The 22,070-nt window shown below is 39.7% G+C and overlaps 1 protein-coding gene across 8 annotated transcripts in view; it reads right to left on the bottom strand.

Moving 5' to 3' along the window:
- chd6 (chromodomain helicase DNA binding protein 6) overlaps window positions 1-18,502 on the bottom strand; it is a 68,662-nt gene extending 50,160 nt beyond the window's left edge. For 3 of the 8 annotated variants that reach the window (XM_058632713.1, XM_058632714.1, XM_058632712.1), the window contains exons 1-2: window positions 17,426-17,601; window positions 4,313-4,362 (exon numbers count right to left, since the gene is read on the bottom strand). In XM_058632713.1, coding sequence (XP_058488696.1) covers window positions 4,313-4,342 — 30 coding nt within the window. In that variant the 5' untranslated portion in view covers window positions 4,343-4,362; window positions 17,426-17,601. The other 5 variants (XM_058632707.1, XM_058632711.1, XM_058632708.1 and 2 more) reach the window with 4 other exon arrangements.
- Window positions 18,503-22,070: the final 3,568 nt, after the last annotated feature.

Here is a 22,070-nt window from a genome sequence, read left to right as displayed (position 1 = left end):
AGTTAGAATTTTTTTTTTTTTTTTTTTTTTTTTTTTACATGTTTCCAAAAGCTTATTTGAACTTTACGTGATCATAAAAAAAAAAACAAGTTTAAAAAAGAAAGAATGAAGGGAAGGAGCAGCGTTGGGCTCAGAAGAGACAAGTTTAGGTAAACTACTCACTAAATTGACCCACGAAGCTAAGTCAGGCACATTAATGCCGCTTCCAGTCATCTCCACAACAACAACAGAGCAACCACAGGCACGCACACACCAGCTTGTGCAGTTACTCTTTTGGAATTGGACAACCTAATGCAGTTAATGCCAAACATTAACCGTAACCAACCCCAATTCAAATCTTAGCCCTAAACTTGAACCAATGAGGTTTTACCTCGTTAGGACCATTTTGGTCTCCACCAGGACTACTAGCCCTGAAAACATATGTGTTTATGCCAGTAAAGGTCCAAAAGTGGTCCAAAAGTACACACACACACACGCGTAACAAACATGCATAGTTGATCCCTTACAGACCATCATCAACACACACGCATCTTCACGGCTCAATGAGCTTACATTCTCTGTTTGTGTGTCTCTCAGAGTGACACACAGACACACACACACACTGACAAAAAGCCTCCAGTGACGTGCTGCAGTGTAGCAGGCTCTGCCAGCCCAGTAAAGCCGACCTAACACAGCTGAGGCAGGCAGCCTATGAATCAATAATGCTGCCTCACAAACAAGCAATGTACGCACACACATCCACAGAGAGAGAGAGAGGGGGGGGGGGGGAGAGCATCTGTCTCTCTGTCACGAATATAGACCATGAGCACTGCAGTCTCATCAATGGTGCCTCCTTTCACTACGACAGCGAACGGAATTAGTGGACGGGCTAACACTGATGCTAGGCTAACACCCTTCCACCACTGCCTGCTGTCAAAGTGGATAGTTCAACATGTGGGTTTTTAAAGGTCTACTACATGGAGTTTTGTAGGAACAGAGCAGACAAAAACTGTGCATGTGCCATGTTGCCATGTGGTGCAGAGGTCTCAGACGTGGCTGGACAATAACAGCTTGACTTTCTGCAAAGCATAAATAAAGTCAAGGTTTTACTCAATGCAGAGTACTAATGTGATGCCATTGTTCCTTAACATCTGCCTTGTTGTGGGAGGTCTACTCGGGTCCACTCACCCAGCAGGTCCACTCACCCACCTAAGCAGCACACTGATAATGATTCAGTGCATCAAACTGGGGCGTCAGTAACTGTGAAAATCCTGTTAAGGAGGGACACAAACTGAATATAAATGAGTGATCAGTGCAGAAACTGGCTCAGACACTGACAGAGCAAAATAAACAGAGATGTTCTATGGTACAATCCAGAAGAGTTTTTGCTTGGATTTGTATTAAGAATCCCATTGTTAAATATGGTGATCCGCGTGATTAAGCAGCACAAAATTTTCCTATTTTTACCATCTCATAAAGCAACATGTAAACGTCTTTGACAAAGACGCTCATTATTTCCCCCTTTTACAACATCGTCATACTGATAAATTTTTACATAAATCTCACCAACCACTTCAAAGAAAACTAGAGCATTTGGTTCATATTGTAAAAAAAAATCTCCATACTTTTTATTGGATTGATGGATAGCTTCAAACTCATGATTTATGTCGCTAGTAGTGTGTCGGTGAAAGGAGGGCTGCCTTTTCACAGGCAGTCTCACCAGAACAACCTCACTAAAATCAACATGTTCTTTAATTCCAACACCTAAACCACTGCCATCATAGATCTGTTAACACCATAAGAGTATTTTGACAACATCTATCTTCTGCTGTCCTTCTTCCAGCATGATTCTCTAGAGAGTCCCCACCTGGCATCAGTTTCCCTGACATTTGTGAAGCAGCTGATTGCCAGATAACTCTGCCATTTGAAAAGGAAAATAGATCAGACATGCCTTCACCAAATCAGTAAAAAATCTCATCATTTCGACTCTTTGCAATTTACACAATGCATAAATCTCGGTGCAAGGTGCAAAAGGGTTGTATTTAGAGTCTGAATTACTCATACATGTGTTTTGGCCATAACATCAACTAAGCCAGTCAGAGTTTCGCTTGTCATTCCTTGTAAGAGTCAGGAGCACCTGTATCTGGCGCATTGCATGGTGGCGAATGCAGGAAACTGAAGAAGTGAGCAACTCTCTGCTGAGGAGAGGGATAAAAGCAAAATAAAATAAATCTGAGCCAAAAATCTGTGTTTTAAAAGAAAAGTTCTATGTGACCTTATCCCTAATGATTTAAATATTTCTTTTAAATTGCTTCAGTAAGAAAATGTTTTTATTTATTATGAGCGCCTGCAGCGCAAACATTCTATTACAGATTGTAGATTTACCATTTATGACTGATAAACATCTTCATTCTGTTGGCGAGTTAATCTCATCCAACCAAACGGTCTAGACCAGCACCAAATAATGACAATGATTCTGTTTTGCAGTAATGTCAGCGGTAGCACCCCGTCACTGCAGAGGCCTCGTGCTCTGCCGACAAACTGCTGTGTCACCTTGCACTTAGAAAAAAACTCTGACTCATCACTCTGCTCAGCTTAACTCATGAATATTACAAACAGCAAGCCATCATCCTAATGCAGTGTTGAATAAAACACCTCGAACAGAAATATTCGACAACAATACATGCATGAAGGTTGTAAGACACCTGAAAACTTAATGGAGGCGTTTTACATGGATAAACACACCCTCTGCTGACTCTGAGCGGGACATGACAGTGTGAAGCAAAGACTGGGAACTGCATAAGCAAGTAGGTCAGCACATAGGACTGAATATTATAAATGAAAAATGCAGTGAATAACTTTTATATATAAATTAATGTGCATAAGGCAGAAAACACAAAGAAGTGCCCAAAAAAGTGTTTCACAAATCAGTTTGATTGTATAAATGTTTTTTTTGTTTTTTTCAAATTGGGTAGAGGAAATTTGGGGGCGGTGCAGGATTACTAGGCATTAAGGCACCAGCAGTGTTTTGATAGTGTTTCTGAATTCCTTAAGGGAGCAACAGAACTTCCTGTCATCAAGTCTTCACATACCTGGATAGACTACAATTATGCGGTGGACGAAGACATGCAAGAGTAGTGTTACTGAGAGCGGTAGACCTGTCATCCAGTGCATCAAACGGTACAGTGGTGAGTGAGTAAACCACACTAAAACTAGCCAGGGCTTCTGAGAGCAGTGAGACAGACGAGGGTATCTGACAGTAAAGAGATAGACCTAGATTTCACTACACACAACATAGGCACTGAACTATCTCCAAACTACTTGGGTATTTTTCGGATCATGCACAGATATGATGAATAATTACAAAAGTACCCTACACAGTGGACGTGTGTAAAGCCATACATGCAAGATCTCAGAATTGTATTAACAGAGACAAGGGCATCTTAACAAGTAAACAGGTCTGTAGCTGGCTAAAGCGGGTCACCCAGAAAAAAATATTTCTATATCGTCATCACTGTGCACTGCAGCTGCTTTCAGACATACACAAAGGCCCAAGCATGTTCCAGCAATATTCCAGATGTGCTGCATGTGAGAACACAAATGTCAACAACTCTGCTACAGAGTGATTGTCCTGCTTCCTGTATGTGCAGTGCAGGCACCATGTCGAAAAGGTTCATGTCTAAAAATAGCTTACGAGAACCTCTTTTCTTAAGAATTTTTACAATCTTAAAAAAAATCATTCTGTGAAACTAAGAGTGTGTGCTAAAGCACCCAAGGACACAAAGATGATTTAAAGTGGAGTAGTTTCATAAAAACAGAAAAATAGGATTTGAGATGCAAGGAAAAGTGCATTATGGTGCTACATTTCACACGCACATCCACACTCAGTCAAGAGGTTGAGCTTCTTGCATTAGGACACTTCAACGCAATATTAATTTTCTATCCAGGTGTCATCATCAAGTCCCAGCAGGACCTAAGAGAATAATTGCAATACAATTTGAGAACTTTCAGCTGCCTGGAAGACTGTAGGGAATAAAGCCGTCTTCTTAGCAATTCAGGCATCATCTCTGTTTATGTTTGCTGAGAACTTAATTTCCATCAGACTCTTAAGCATGTGTGCGTCCTTTACTGCAAGAGCTTTTGTTAAGTAATGGCAAGGTAAAATCACCAACCCCATAGTGTCGCGTTAACGATTGTTGTAGTAAACAGGCTTATAAATCTTCACACGTTACGAAAACACACATAAAATCATGTTCTTGTGGTCTTTTTTCTTTAAATGACTTACTTTTGTGTGTCTGTGTTTGTGATTGTAAGGGAGAGAGACAATACCAACCTGCTGCTTGTCCTTTTTGTGTATTTTCATCTTCTATCCCTTCACTGCATCTGTTAACAGGAAAAGGACATAAATCATGTTACTTTCATGAATGTGCAAATCCTTCAATTTTCATAAATGGGCACAAAACAAACAACCAACTTCAAATATTTTTTTTCAGAAAACATCCTGGAGGAATCCAAGAGCAGCCACAGTCACCTGTTCTTAGTCACTGAGGCAGCAGTAAATCTAGTGGCGTATTGAAGGACACTAAAAACTGTTGCATAGACGGCAACAACTTGATTCAATGATCTGCCTCTCGAAGCCTCGGCCATTGAAGGGGCTTCAGTCTGGGAGACTGTTGTTAGTCTGAAGACAGTAGAGGTGATATACTATTCTACAATGTGCTAAAAAAAAGAGAAACACAAATACAAGGCCATTATTGTTACAAATGTGAGTGGAGATTTTTGTAGTTATACCTCGGTCTATGTGATTGGAAACAGATTTGCAAATGTGTAAACAAAAATCCAGTGCATTAAGAAGTGTTTAGAACTGGGTTTCCCTCAGTGTGTATGGGTCAGTGCAGATGGGAGAAAATTAAACAAAGCCAGAAAGCAAAATCAAGACTCAATGACTGGAATATTAATATGTGAACAGTGTGCTTGTCAATCACAACTAGTGCCGTGTGATTAAAGGCTGTACGATTTCATAATCACATGAAAGGCTGTGGTTTTTGCAATTGAACTTAAAAAAAAAATCAATGCAATCAAAAAAATCAATGCAATTGAATTGCAATTGAATCTAATTTGCAATTGAATTGCAATTGAATTTAAATAAACGTGCATGTGTGTCTGTGAACATGACTACCTCTCCTCTATTGTGTGGAGTCTACTGATATTTGACTATCCTGGTGTATGCAGCAGGTATGGTCATGTGACCACCTGGTCGTACAGGCCACTGTGACCAGTATGGATGCCGAACAAGAGGCTGAGACGGTGGCTAATAAAATACACAATGTCTGTTACATGGCGATACATTGGATTCAGCGGCGTTGAATAGAAATAAGCGCCGGGTAAAACTTGCAAAGTTAAAGTCACCACGTCCCGCGGCAACACGACCAATCTATACATCAACACTTGTGACAGCTCCAAGAAAAGTATGAAGAGTACATGCAAGTGAAAGCCCAGTAACGACAAAAAGGAAGAATTAAACAACAGCAAAGCACAATTACGGATACATTTGCAAGTGTCATGTCACACTATAAGACATCAAACAGAAATGACCAACTAAATAACAAATGACTTGACACGAGACACGGTGTCGATATATACAGTTAACACGGAGAGATCGGAAAAAGATCCACACACTGAACGGAGGGCATCGGCTAGAGCAGAGCCTTTTCTCTCACATTGCCGTCCCCGAGCTCTACAACAAACGCCGCAGTGACGTTCAAAGGGAAATGACTTAAGCCTGAATGTGCACTTAATTGAAGATGACTTCGAGCTTAAAACCCGCTGCTTACAAACACCTTACTTCCCCCAGGACCACAGAAAACATTGCATCGGGCATGCAGGAGGCTTTGGCAGCTCAAGACGTGTGTGAAGAGCATCAGGTTACCATTACTACAGACAACGCTAGTGACATTATCAAGGTGGTGCAGCCTAATAACTGGAAAAGATTGCACTGTTATGGCCATAGACTTCATCTTGCCATTGGTAAGTTAATTCTGTCCACACTACTGTGCCCATCTGCCACTATTCCTTATTTGTTCTGTTTTGTTATAACTATTATTATTAGACCTAATTGAAACAGCATTATCAGGCCTACATAGTCTCAAACAGCTATTTTGCTACTAATTCATTCAAAAGAAATCAGGTTTTAATTTGAACACTAATACGGAATTTGTTTACTAGATGATGAGTCAATGTCGGTCGATATAATTGACTCATGCAGGTCAGGGGGAATTCAAGTAGTCAGAAAATGCTCACAAATTCAAACTGTATTACCGTACAGAAACAACATGAAAAATGCAAAATGAAATAGAACTAACATATTTCAGGCATAAACAAACAAACATTATTTCTGTGCTTTCTACTTCCTTAAGGGCAAATTATTTCAGACACACTTCGACAAAAAGCATAAACACACACAAATTGGAAAACAACCTTCATTATTACTATTTAAGCTTCTCGGGCAGTTTCAGGTGACTCTGTGTGTTTCTTTAAACCTTTTTGAGGATAAGAGAAGGTCATGGGCATCTTTTTTTTTCCACTCTTCTCCTTCAGAGAATATGCTGTAAAAGATGAAGCTCATCACACAAGCAGGGCTATGGGGATATGCAGAAAGCTTGCGGGCCACTTCTCTCACAGCAGGAGGGAAAGAGAAGTCTGAGGGAGGCAAAGAGAGAGCTCAATCTTCCAGAGCATGCAATGGTGACAGGCTGCCAAACATGTTGGGGGTCAACACAGAAAATGATAGCAAGAGTTCTCAAAAGGTTCTCGCAACAGATCGCAAAGTGGAACAGCTACTACCTTCATGGCAAGACCTGGATGTCCTGGAAGCTGCAAACGAGGCCCTCAGCCCACTCCAAGACTATACCTGAAACCTGTTCTTCTGAACACCACAATATTGGTTGAAAAGGCAGAGGTCCGACCACATCACTGAAAGCAAAAATCCTGACCGACCTCAATGAAAAATATGAAGCCACACAGGGTCTGCTGCACATCACAACATTACGTGACCCCAGTTTCCGAACAAGACCGTAAAGGCATGAGTGATCTCTGAGGTTATCAGATAATGTTTTCTTTTATGCTGGCATGATATTTTTGGAATATACTGTCCAGTTCTATCATGTAGTATGACTGTTAAACTCTTTCTGAGACACTCCTTGAGTTTGATGTCTTTGAAAATGTGCTGTATGACTCAAAAAGGTATTATTATTATTATTATTATTATTATCATTATCATTATCATCATCACTATTATTAATAATAATAATAATGATCTTATTATTATTATTATTATTATTATTATTATTATTAATAATAATAATAATAACAATAATGTCATTATTATTACTATAGGAGATGGAAATTCACCTGCAGCAGAAGCCTGAAGTGCAACCCACCATAGAAAAGGAGGAGGATAGCCTGGATGTGGACAATCCACCTGCAGCTAAAGCCAGTTTCTTTCAGGACAGCACACACACACGCATGTGAACAACAGCATCAGCGTCAACTCAGTGAGAGTGGGAATCGCCAGAGACAACACGATACAATATTATCGTAATATTGAAGTCATTATACAATATAATCATAATACTGCAATATGCGTCTAAGTAAACTATATAAATAAACAAACAGATAAATAGATAACTGAATAAAATAATGATTTTATGCATTTATTCATTAAATATTTTATTTATTCATCCATTCATTCAAATTTTTCACAGATTTAATAGTAATAATGACCAGAGTTTACACATGAAAGGCAGAATGTCTCATGTAGAGTCATTCTGTAAAAAGCACCAATCAAGCTTAAACACACATATGATAATGAAAGTTAAACACATTTGTGATTTACCTCCCTCAGGGGTTTAAAGAGCCCAGATTCTAATATTAACTAGGTTTATTTACTTATACCTGACACTGGCAAGTGTCCAACCCAAACGTTATATTCATATTTCAGCTGCAGCGTGATTTTACTGTCAGATGAGCGAGTCTACCGCAGTGAAGAAAAGGATTAATGAACGTTTCTTCCAGCTTTCAACCTCGCTGTCTCTGCAACGCTGACGCCATTGACTTTATTACATAACCAAACACATCTAAAGACTAGATGGTGCAACTTCTGAAACAGGTCAGACAACAGCAAAACAAATGATTCCACAAAGTTACTCAAGCACCGGAACTTCTCATTAGCCCTCACCCCTCTCCCTTCAAAGCAAATACCACCAATGCCATGTCACATCGAAAAACATATTGAAGTGTTTCAGTACAAACACTAAAAGCCTAAAAGTTTATATCGAACATGCTTTTCTACAAAGCTTTACCATCAATACATATCAAACATACAGGAAGCTTAACTGAATGTTATCCAGTAACATGAAATGCTGCTTATATCATAATCACCTTTTTGGTCTAAAGAATGATCCAAAACAATGATATCCCGTTTTAAATTACATAAACAAAAAAGAATCACTCCTGAGAATCTGGAACAAAATGACTATACCAATTCATAATTTAATCCAACATTCATGGAACTTTTGCCACATTTGTTTGGCCTCAGCACAAATGACTCAGATTTGGATATAAACAGTTAAGCATTAAATGAAATATGTTTCGGAAATTAACCTTAGGTGCAGACCACCACTAAAGCCAAACAATTCTTCAATTGTTTGTCTGGCTCCTAAAATAGAAAACTACTAGGAAACAGGAAATACTCTGATTATCTGCACAGACTTTGAGAACAACATACTGCAAATACTAAATGTCTGATTTCTAATATCAAGATCCAAACGAAGAGAAAGGCTAAAACACTGAGGAATGTCCCACAACATGTGTCAACATTAAGGAAAGTGATTAAAAAAAAAACATCCTGGATCTAAAATTGTATTACTTCTCCAATTTACCCTGAATGATCCCTCTAGGTTTTGAGCAAACAGATTGAGCACTACTTATGTCATTCTGCAGGTAAACAAATAAACAGACAAACACAGGTGTTAACACAACCTCCCTGATAGAGGGGAATATGTTTGAGTTTAAATTAAAGTTCAAACCATTTTGAGTAATAAAACTAATATTAAATGTGTTAATAAGTTAAACAATAACTTTAACTACAACATCAACTGCTGTAGCCTAAAGGTACAGCAGTTGATGGTACATTACTTTCCCATTTTCCATCATTCATTAATCAATTATTTTACTTTGTCTTGCACCGTAAAGCTGAAGCTGACAGGTGATATTTATATATAGCCTCTCTTTACAAAAAGAGCAGGGGCTCATCCTATTTTGAACATGTTCAGCAGGATCGCCCTTCCACTGCTTAACACATGGACGATAAAATGGCATCTGTGTTACAATGCTCTGCAGCAGCAGGCACAGTCGGGCACTCCCACCACCTGTCTCACTCCACTACTCGGAATCACTGCAGCATCTGCACTTAAGTTTGGGCCAGACTCACAACTGCCACCTTCAAAATTGTGACAAACAACAAACAATGTATTCTGTGGATTTAACTGGAGCTGGAGGAAGTAGAATACAAGAGGATTAATAATGGGCCACAACTGTGCTGGAAAAAACAGAACAATTTAACTTTTTGTGAATTCACGGGCAGACATCAAGTCTAACACCAATCTTTGTTTTGTTTCTTTTACTTGTTACTGTTCTTTTGTGGCAGCAACACAACAATATCCATCAATCCATTTTCTACCACTTTATCCTCCACAGGAGGGTCACAGGGGGCTGCTGTGCACATCTCAGCTGACATAGGGCTATAGGCAGGGGTAAACCCTGGACAGTCTGCCAGTCCATCGCAGGGCCACATATAGAGTTAAACAACCATTCAACCATACACTCTCACACCTACAGTCAATTTAGAGTGTCCAGGCTTCAACAGTGCACCCAACCATAATGCAAATGTCCTTGATTTCCAAATTATTTCTGCATAATTTTTTTGTATCCATATTTAAAAAAGGGGGGCTGGCAAATAGTGTTGTTGGTCCAGCAGCCTTGAGCATTACAGTGAAAAAAAACACACTGCTGCACACCGGTCAGTCAACGGACTGACTGGAAGATCAAGCCTTCATTGCCAGGTTGACTGTCAGGTTACTCAATGTATAGTTGGACTGACAGCAGATCTCTGGGAAGTGAAGTGTAGAAACACCACAACAATAAACACACACTCTGCTGACAGAAGCAAGACGCTATGTTTGACAATTTAAGTGCTGTGGGGTGTGTAGGAACCTCCATATCTAAGAGGCCCAAAAATGCTGAAATGAGCTCACCCTGAGAGGCGGGCCTGTACATTGCGCCATGTGGAGCAATGAGGAGTAACAATGGACACAGTGGGAGAGCGAACCAGTATGAAAACAGGATAGTACAGTTTCAATTTCTCTCCAGTGCTGCAGGCACACTAAATGCAGGCACACTAAATGGCCAACTAGCATGGCTAGTTGGCACAGAAATCTGTGTAGTAGTGTGAGTAGTGTATACCGATTACCAACCCAACTTCAAACACATTTTGCACAACAGCCAATGAAAAAGAGTATGTGGGACACAGGAAATAGCACCAGGAGACGACAGGAAGTAGCAAGAACATCAAAACAGCAAAAGTGCAAACAACAGCGAGTCGTCCTTTGTCGCTCATGTTTATTTACCCTTTAAACGGTCACTCTCATCGCTCTCGTGAGTGTGATGTGTTCAGTCGGTTTGACAAATCATGCAGTCTGTGATCCCTCATTGAATGGGTGATCCCCAGTCTTTCAGTCGTCACAAAATCAGTAATGACTGTGAATGTTTTGTGGTGTGTGTCCCCAGAATTAGTATCAGTGATCTGTTTGAATGAAATGAACTGATATTCAACTAATAATCTATTGTATTTATTCCAGGGTCTTCAAAATTTCTTTCCTGTAACTGCTCGACATCCTGACAGACTATGCCATAGTTCATTGCTTAGAAAAACCCACTTCTATATCTTTGGTTTGACTGACATGTTGAGTATTTTGAGTCACAATATGTAAACAGTAAACTACTTCGGTTGTAAGTACAGACAGTGGTGTGCAGCTGTCGAGTGTTGTCGCCTCTTCCACATGTGGCTTAAGTCAATTTCAGGTGTGAAACATTCTCATCATATATTGTTAATGGAGTGGGCTGCAGCATAATTGGATGCTCATAATAATCCATAACACATTAGAGTGTTTAAGTGTGGATTGTCTGGAGCAGGGTGATATGTCGCATTAGTACTTTTTTAGACTTGAGATATAGTTAACTATGCAGTTTTGTCATGGCTGCCTCAAGTATCCAGCATCCTTGTGTTATCAGCTGTCCATGTCCAGTTTATATTTCTTATTACAATATAAATGTAAAAAACCTGCAGACTGCATAGAGGGGAGAAAGAGAGAGAACTGTACTCTAAATTCTGCATCATATGGACAAACAAAATAGAACAGCATTATCATACTTTTATTTTTTTTTTAAACATAATAGGACATAATAGAGCTTTATTAATCAATGTGTTTAATTGAAAACACACAGTTTAATAATCACACACATGCAGAGTTCAATAAAGTAAATAAAAAAAATAAAAGGATTACTTGAAAATATCAGAAATTACTGTTCAGTCCCTCTGGAATCTCAACCACAGCCAGTGACAACAGAGGCATTAAATAAACTTTTAAACATTAGTTTTAATAGTGTGGATCTTTTTCACTCGCAGATCTAATTGAGGATAAAACATTTTAACTTTACCGTCTCACTTAGCTGCACATCACCACCTCTTAACCTCAACTGTACAAAAATTTACAGAAGAGATGATTCAAACCTGCTTCACCCAAATGTACACACCTGCCCTGCACTCCTTTACATCAAATCAGATGAGAGCTTTTCTATATCTTAAAGCAGTCAGTGTGCATAACTCAATTATTTGGTTTCAGTGATTTCAGTTTTTAAATTTAAATATTTTGTGGTTTGTTTGTTCTAGTGCAGTAAACTGAATATATTTGGTTTGTGGCCAAAACAAGACATTGGAGATATCAAAATGTTGAGGTTTTGGTAACTTGATTAATATTTCTCACCCTTTTCTGACAAAAAAACAAACAGATTAATTGAAAATGACAATAATTTAAATAAGGGCTATACACCAATACATGAAAATGATGCAGTTCTAAACCTGACTTTAAATTCAGAGCTAAAATCTCAAACAAGTGTAACTGGGTCAAGTGTAACTGGACTTCAAGATGTTCACTACAAATGACTTGGGCTCGAAAAAAGTCTTCAATGAGAGCTTCTCAAATGTTAGTTGATTGATTTTAGTCAGAAAAAAAAAACAAGATTTCACATTGAGAACGAAAATAACCAAGATTCAGGTCTATTTATACATAAAGCACAGGATAACCCACATTTTCGAGAAATGTTATGTTATAAAATAAAATTAATCCTCTAGTTTATTTTCAGGAAATAAATAACCTACAGGATTTATTTTACTTAATAACCTCGGAAAGTGGGTGATGGAGCTGACTTTACTAAACAGCCAGACCCGTGTGTCTCAGTGGAGAGCGCTGTTCCCTTTTCAGTGACCTTATTCTTGCCACTCGACCACTTGCCATTACACAGGAGAGCAGAAAAACTTGAGAAACTGTTGCTGTTGCCTGTGAAACAACAAGAGATGGTTTATTTGAGAAGCAGAATCTTATTTGTTTGTGTCTGCTGATCTGCACACCAAAAAAGCAAGCATATCTTTAAAATAGAACACCGCTCCTCCTTGCTCCATCCCTGCTTCAGCTGTACAAAGCTCCAAGGGAACAAACAAAGGAGTGGACAGTGTCATCACAGGCAGCCTGACCCAGGTTACGGCGCAAACTCACACTCCGCTTTCTCAAAATGATCAGGTTAATCACTTTCAGCTGCAATTCCCTACCTCGGCAGCATCTCCTGTTTTCCCTCATGCAAAGCTTTAAACTGAACTTATTGGCACGCACATTGACCATTGTGCTACATTAAAAGTCATGACTAAGTTGCAAAGTTAATTATATTTTTGGAAGAACGCTTGCCACTTACACATAAACCATTTAGAGCTAACGTATATATATATTTTAAAATGTCTATAATTTTAAAAGGGTCAACTATGAAATATTTGTATTTCCCATGAGACTTTTTTCTACCCCAACTTAATTAATCATTCAGAAGTCTTAGAAAAAAATCCAAGTTTTCCCAGGGTGCGGTTTCCACATTTATTTTTGCAACACTTACAGACACAGACGAAAGGAAGTTGTGCCTGTGGCCTTTTACCCCTCGTCCAACTAATTTCTGTATATTACTAATCAAAGAAATATGCCGCATGTACATACATATGTTTAAGTGATACACAGTGTAAATATTGGATTAACGCAATTTAGTCACAATCCAACTTTCACTGATATTAGCCAATGTCAGAGAGCAACATGCACAGACTTAACCGCAAACACATTTCTACTCAATATTAACAGAGTATTTTGCTCCATTGCTGTGGATCCACTTTCGCTCTGTGCTCACTTGAATGCGCCCTATCACACTATGTTGTGTGCAGCTGTGCACAAGTGACATGCAACATCGTCTCTTCCACGCTTAAGTCAATGTACCTGTCACTCAGGCTCTGTTGGGAGTGAATGCTGTATGTGTCTGTGGAGACTGAATTCATTTAAATTTTTTTTAATAGTCTGTTTAAAAATTGTTTATTTTGTATCCACAAGGATTACAAACTCCAAAAAAATATTTTAGTTGAGCTGTGCTTTGGTTATGGCTGCAGGAAATTTGCAAGGTGGCAACCAGAGTAAAGTGACACAGAAGAGGAGGAGTCCAACCAAGACTAAATGCATGTGCCTACAAAGAGGCACTGCATCGGTTGTAATGGATGTGGTTTGTGTATGACATGATACAATGAGAAAACCATACTTTGCTAATTGTTCTACAGACTGGTCCCCACAACAGGATCAAAACACACTAAACCTCTTTATCTACCAAGGCAAGAATCACGTCAAACATTCTGGAGAGGGAGAAACACTTAAGTACAATCTAGTGCTCAAAAGAAAGCACACACTCCTCGGCTAAAAGAGCCCCTTATCTGTGACAAAACAGAGCAAAGTGTGAATGAAATTAGATATCGGCTGTTACAACTTAACATTTAATAACACTTGGACCAACTTTTTACAGTCAAGAAATGTTTTAAGAGACAAGTAATGATAAGCAAATTTATAGGGATGTAAAACTACCTCAAAAAAGCTATGAAACATCACAGACTGGGTGAGAGCAACACTGAGAACTCTTTACAGTAATTCTCACTGCCAACTGGATTCTGTGATCACCTGATGACCAAGGAAAAGCATGTTGCTGCCCTAATTACCAATGCTAAGAGGGTAAAAATACTACAGTGAATTCAGGCAATTTAGGGCAATTGTTAAATGTTGTTTCAAAAATCACAAAAAATGTTAAAACATCAATACAGGCTTGACAAAAGAACCAAAGCACCAACCTGAGTTTCTGTTGAACAATATTGTATCCCTCTACTTTAGATGTACTGTAGTCCACATAAAAAAATGACTTGTTTCTGTTGTACGGTGAAGAGTGTTATTTTTCAGGTCAAATCCAATAATGCTACCCTGTACTGTATGTGACAAATACACCTGCTTTTGCTCCACATATTACAGATTAATATATTGTTGGCCTTTTGCCTTTATTGGGATAGAAGAAGAAGCTTAGCTGAAAAATATAAACTGTAGATTTGATAAGTTTTAGTAGCAGTGGCTTCTGAAGTTGGGGATGAATTGACATCCTTGTTCATGGTTTCTATGAAACATCCTCTTTTCATCTGATACCGATACTAGATCAGATGCTAAATAAAAGATTATTTTTAAAAAGCTACTGTACGTTTAATACAAAATGAAGATAAAGTTACTTTTGCACTTTATAAAGCAATGTCACACATGAACATAAACTACCAAATATTGCTAATAAAAACACATTACCCAATCAGAGGTAAAGGTATCCGGAATAAAGAAGGGTCACATGGTTATGCAACTCTGCTCAGTCTCTATGATGGCAGTGGGTTTCTTCTACATATAGCCACTGAAATAAATCTGCCTTTTCAAACATAGTTGTGTGGATGACTATTTGTTTAATGAAATCAATGAAATAACTTCTGCCATACCGTACTGTATAAAGATGCGTCAACTCCCTCTTCAGCAGTCAGCTGTCTCAACAACTGAGCAGCAGGGAAAGAGCCGGCCCTCTCCTCACCAATGCAGCATGGAGTCAAAGTGCAGTAGCAGTAAAAATGTAAGATGTTTGACGAACATGAAATATGTTCATATTAAACTCTTTCAACAGTCATGGTAATATGTCAGTCTGGTTGGATGTGAGAGGCAAGATACACCAACACACGGTGTACACGGCAACACAACACAACAAGACCATCCTTTGAAGGACACCTGATGCTGCAGTGTCATCCTGAAACTGCACAGTCTTAAAAATTGGATCTGCAATATTCCAACTCCACCACTATGAAATCAGAGGAAAATGAAACGCATCCCCATTCAAATAAATGGGAGTTAATGCTGCTTATGGAGGATCTGACTAATAACCTGTTAGTTTAAACAAAGAGTTTCTGATTGGTTGACTACATTAATCATTAATTACAACCTATAACTGGTTACAAAAAGAGGGCAACTTATTTTTGGAATTATTGATCAATAATTTCTAGGGAGGCTCTTTAAGAGACACAGGCAATGATGTGTAGTCCTCTTTACTCTACAACACAACACCACAGACTGTACAGTAAATAGAAATGTAAACCTACATTGACTATACATCCAGTAACACTCAGAGCTAGACACAAGGCAAAGCTACAGAACGTGGCCAGGATACATGACCAGGAGCAGAAAAAGATAGAATTATGAGCCTCAAAATAATATATTTTTATGGATTTTTCATAATACAACAAATAATTGAAAATTAAAGCCTATCCCTAATAATTTCATCATAACCTTTCAACTTAATGTAAACTAAGAGGCAGCCTCAAACTGCTCCTGGTGGCTAAGCCAATAGCGTGTGAATGTATATGATGATTGATCCATCTATAAGCCCTGCATACTGTATGTATATATACGTGTGTCTGTGTGTGTGTGTAAAACTGTGGTTTAAATGCATTGAGTGGTCATTAAGTTGAGTGGAAAGGTGCTATATTGGCATCAACCGCCTACACTGCACAGCAACCTAAATAAAGGATAAAAGTTTTAAAAAGTCCTAAAATAAGTCACATGGGCACATTGTTCAAGAGATTGAGTGATTATCACTTAAATATAGATTCAAGATTTGTATTTGTCACATGTGGATGTACAAGTACACCCCCAGTGAAATGACTTTACAACAAGCCCCACTGTGCAACTGTGCAGCAATAAAATAAAAATGAAAATATATTTAAATTCCAGTTTTGCAATATAAGTGGATGGACAGCATAATCAATAAAAACCTAAATTAATTGTATTTAAATTAATTTTACATATGATTTGGTCTGGTACAGTTGTGCTTGAGATTTTGCTTTCAATTTTTCTTTAGAGAAACTCAGGAAACAGACACGTATTGCCCAAGACATGCCAGAAAAACAACATTTAAGATAGTAAAGGTGAAATCAGAGACATGCAGACACCCTGTGTGTAGGACAATGCCTATATTACAGTCATGCATGTGAAGGAAAAAGGTCCTGTCATCTAGAGTCAACACAAGGAGGAAACCTACTGGTCCTTACTGGCTTTAACTATTTTTTCAACATAATTAACATTTTTTGAAAACATCATATAGTGACACCACTGTGATGTGAGTTAGCCTTTGGCAGCTTTGTCTTATGCCCAGAGGTGTTACACCTGGCCAGGTTAAAGTCTGTGGTCACAGTGCCCCTGTCCAGATACAGACGCACACAGGCAGGCAGACAGACAGACAGACACACACCTGGTCCCCACAGCTCCGAATTTTTCAAGGGGCTAACAGGCTAACGTCCTAGCCTCCACCTCTTTGAGGTTTTGGCTAGCATACGCAGGGGCTAACACACAGCTAGCCTCAATGCTGTCAGCCATTGGACTCACACAAGTTGGGAGAGCTAGCTAAGAGGGGGAGAAAGGAAACGAAGTTCCCGGCGAGCACAACGGCGTCTTGTGACAAACACAAAACACACACTGCACACCGACACAGAAAAAGGAGACACTGTGTCCTCTTTCATACGTTAGCAGCCGTGGCTACAAAGCTAGCTTTCTCCGCTAGCTCTGTAATGTCACTGCATCGCTGTTGTAAATACATTATAACAGCCCTCTCCTTCTTACACGTGTGGGCAGCGTCTAAAACTCCTTCTCGGGGACGTTTCCCCACTGAAAAGCCTCCCCAGCGAAATGCTCACCTGCTCCGGACACCGGACACACACTCTCACCGGCGAGACATCTCTCCGGTTAGCACGAAAATCACTGGCGCTTTTTATTTCCAAGGACACAAAATCGCCATGACAGTTTAGAAAAATGCATAAAAAATTAGCAGGCAGGGAGGGAGGGGAGAGAGGGATGGGGAGGTGAGGGGGGAGAGGGAGGAGGAGGGAGGAAGGAAAAGAGCAGGAGGAGGAGGAGGCGGATTCAGTGCAATTTCTATTTAATCCACATAAGCTTCTAGCTCCGGAGTTCATTCAGTGTGGATGCCGGAGTCCTGCACTGTTTAATCACCATAGACCAGTCTAGACACCGCAGACAGAGAGTCAGAGAGACACACGCTGACACTCACATCCACACATAGATGAGCCGCGCACAAGTTTAAGGGCTCTTCTTACCTAAAATGGCCACTGCAGTGGCCAAAAACACAAACAGCTCAGTATCTGGTGGAAGTTAAACAGCGGCGGCAGCAGCAGCGGTGGCGGTGTGGCTGCTGCTGCAGCCAGCCTAACCTTACCCTCTGAATCCAGTCGCAGCTCCGCATTTCACATTTTTCCATTGGCTGCAGCCTTAGCGCAGCTGGCTCCGTGCATATTTCCATTGGCCCTGCAGCTGTCAAGCAAGCAAGACGAGCGACTCTCTCCCTGGTTAGTTTGAGAGAGCTATCGCGGCAGCCCCGGGCAACACCATTGTGCATTGTGTGCGTGTGTTGTTTTTTTCCTCTCCTTGCGCACACGCATGCCTGCTGTTTATTCTAGGTGTTGTTGTTGTTGTTGTTGTTGTTATCCTTACCGCAGACTTGCAGGGAAATCCTACTTGCACCACCGAGTGGAGCTTCCCCCCACACCGCCGCCCGGCTGGCTCCTGCTGTTGCTGCTGCTTCTGTCATTGAAGGAGAGGAAAGGGGAGAAACAAAAAAAGGAGACAAAGAGGGGGAGCCGATGCAACAAAACGAATGGGTTTACATTTCTCCTCTCCTGGCTGTGTCAACCAATCATGTCGCCTTTTACTCCTCCATCACTAGCGTGCTTGAAGGGCGGAAGGAGAGAAATTCCACGTCTTTTGCAAATCCGATCTCGTTTCCCGGATGTTCCGTTTGTTTATTGGACTTGGAAGTTGCTGTTTGTGAGCTGTAGTGTTTGTTGAGGATCTGTGGGGCTGTGAGACTGATGAAGCCACCTCACCTGAAGTCTGTGACCCCTCCCTGTTCACTCAATGTTCTTTTTTTCTTATACTTATTAATCCCTTAGGGAAATTCTTTATCTGCGTTTAACCCATCCTCTAGGAACCTTCCTAGAATTAGGAGCAGTGGGCAGCCACTGAGCAGCGCCTAGGCACTCAGGTGCCCAAGGAGCAATGGTGGTTGGGTACCTTGGTGAAGGGACTCAACCCGCAACCCTCCGATTACAAGTCAAGTTCCCTTTCCACTTGCCCATGGCTGCCCTCAACCATAGCCAACTGTTTGATTGTGATACAAAAGACATGATTAAAATAAATGTTTATAATAAAGCTGGGTAAGCAAGATATGTTGTTATTGGTAAATAACTGCATAATAACCTTTTATCATTATGTAAGTAAAATTATCTGAGGTGCAAACAAGACTTCTGCACCACCAATACCAGCCTTGCAGAAATCTGGCCCGTGAACTTTGACCTCTTTCAAATCTGGTATCCACATCTGTCCTGGGTGATCTGATCACATGCGGAGAGCATTACATACAGTTGTTCACACCTGACATTAAAATGCATCCTGGATGTGTCTCCTGTGGGCATAGGTGTAATTTCTGTATGCTGTCAACGTATTTTGTGTGTGTGAGAAGGTGCTGAGTGAATCAAAGATCTACTCACACCACTATAACATGAAATAAGATTTTAACCATTAGGAAAAAAAAGAAAGCATATGTGGATCAATGTTTACATTGTGGCAGTGGCTACAAATAATCAAACAAATGGGCCCCTGAACCTGCAGGTCAGAGGACATCACCTGTAAAGTCGATCGTTCATGTGTCCTGATGACACATTGCATTACTCCATGCCAAAGAATGTGGTCACATGCGTCTCCAAACCATCTCTGAAAGAGGTTTAATTGGATTGGATATGAAGATGCATTTGGGACATATTGGGAGCATTCCAATGTAATTAGCGTCCTGCATTTATGATGAGATCACTCATGATGGATGTTAATACCAGGTCTAAAGGGGCTCGTTGACCAATCACAGAGTAGTTCTGAGGGTGAGGTTTCCCTGATTGGCTGTGCTTCTTCATGGCCAACCTAAAAAAAAAAAAAGAAAAGATGGAGTGATTGCCTCTGGTTGTCTTGTGTGAGATATGTGCATCTGTATGTGTTCATCTGGTGGAAGGGGCTCAGAATAGAGAGCCTAAAACCCACAATATTTGTATAAATGTCCTAGTGAATAGCCTCAAAACTCAGCTTTTTTCATAGTTTTCATAAATAACACCAAATGATGACATCTCTTAGTTAAAGTGGTGTCTAAGTTTTTTGATTACTGCTTCCCTCTGGATTTCACAGAGACAGTTGGATTATTGTGGTCTTTGTGCGCATATTAAAGCTGAAATTGTGACTGATGGTGTGGGTGTGTATGTAATGTGGTTATTGATACACGCTGTGTATTGTTTCAGTAGAAAATTTAAGTGATGGTTAATCTTAACACCTTCAAACTTTGTTTCTTAATTAAGACAGAAATGTCTCACTAGTTAGTGAAAAAGAATAAGAGACAACTGCGTGAGCTGCAGCTAAACATAAACAGTAAACACACTCATTTACATTTGAGACACCTCGCTGTCATATTTAGACTGAAAATAAAGCAGTTAAGAGCTTGTGCTGTGAAACATGATGCCATTGCAAGACAAACTGCAGCAACAGGAATCAAATGGGTGACCTTTCAAACAACAAGGTTACCGGCAATAGACTGGGTTTGTTGGACTGTATTTGTACAGGTATTTGCTCATTGTTCATTTGCAGGATTGCAGTGACACGTGTTGACTACAATAGCTAAAGTTCACAGTTTCTATCCTGCAGACCAAAAAAAAACAACAGATTACTTCTTAAGGCAGTTATGAAAATGATCCAATTATTTAAATGTGCTTTTTGTTGCATCATGTTTTGTGTTTCCTGTGCATGTTTCCTGTTTTACTTTGTAGGACTTACCTTTTGGTTTCAGTTCCCATCCTTGTTGTATGTGTCCTGCTCCTTTTCAGCAACACACACACACACACACACACACGCGCACAAACACGCGCACACACGCACACACACAGGTCCACACTGCTGTCCTTTAAAGGACTCACATTGACTTCCATTCATTTGGACAGCCTAAACAAAGCCATATCCCTAAACAACCAGAAAATGCCTTACCCTAAACTTAATCTAACCATAATTCAAAACTTAATCAGTTCCTCAGAAATGAGGTGCTGCATAGGACCAGGTTTTGGTCTCCATGAGGACTACTGGTCTGGACATTGCCAGTGTTAATGCTAGAAATATAGTTTTAAAGAGGTTGCAAAACAAGGTTATAAAATATTTTAGCCATGTAACAAATGGCCCAACCACTTACTGTAAGTCCATGCCTACTTGAGAATAAACAGTTCTGAGACCTTGTAGGTTGCTTTGCCTGAAGAAGTCTTATCATTGAGTTGTGTGATAAAAACTTGATTCCATTATTATTACTTTAAAATATGTGATCCTTTTCAGCGTTTTAGAGCGGCACTGTGCAACTTTTAAATATAAACCACTGTCCGTTACATTCAGGTCATTTCCATATAAGCTCAGTTGCTGATTAAGCCTATTACCTCCACCTTCTGCGCTCAGTCTCGGTGCATTCTGTCCCAACATAGCATTTCAAGTCAATTGCACTGCTAAAAAAATGATCTTTGACAAGATAAACAGAAGAGAATTAATCCACTGCTGCCTCCAAATAAGTTATTTTGTGATTCCAGTGTTTCTGTGTCCTTGGTTCACATTTTTTATGTATCAAAACCTTGCCATATCAGGCAGCATTAGACCAGCCACTCTCATGTTCAGTTTCCAACCAGAAATTGGAGACCTTAAATTGAAATGATCACATTGCCTTACTGTATCCTAATTTCTTTCTAGTGTAATATATATAATTAATAACCCCACTCTAGTGTGTAAATTTATTTCCCTATAAACTCCAATGATCGAAATGAAATGAGCTGGAATCACTGTAGTGCAACACGCTGATGCTATTGCACCAAAACAAACACAGAGGCTCAACAAGATGTTTAAAAAGCAATCACTGAGTAAAGAAAAAGAAATCCCCTCCACCAGATGAAGAACAGCTACTGTCAACAGCTTTCTTTTTGCACACATAAACACAAGACACACATCAAATATAGTTCATACCTGATGACTTCCCTTTGTGAAATGATTTCACTAATAACATCAATGACTGCTTGAAATATGTCTGGAAAAACTGAGTCACAATCCTGGGTGGATTATGGAAAACTCTCGTCTGGTGCAAGTGAAGCATCTGAACACAACTGAACAATGGAACCATGTTTTATATGATGTCATGATTAAAGCCGCAATAAACACAGAATGTTCATTTTTGAGTTTCATCAGCAGGGTTTTAGAAATACTAACTCT

Source organism: Solea solea, chromosome 6 (genome assembly GCF_958295425.1).
Source record: "Solea solea chromosome 6, fSolSol10.1, whole genome shotgun sequence".
NCBI lineage: Eukaryota > Metazoa > Chordata > Actinopteri > Pleuronectiformes > Soleidae > Solea > Solea solea.
Note: the sequence above shows the minus strand (reverse complement) of the source record. Positions and strands in the feature narration are given on the sequence as shown.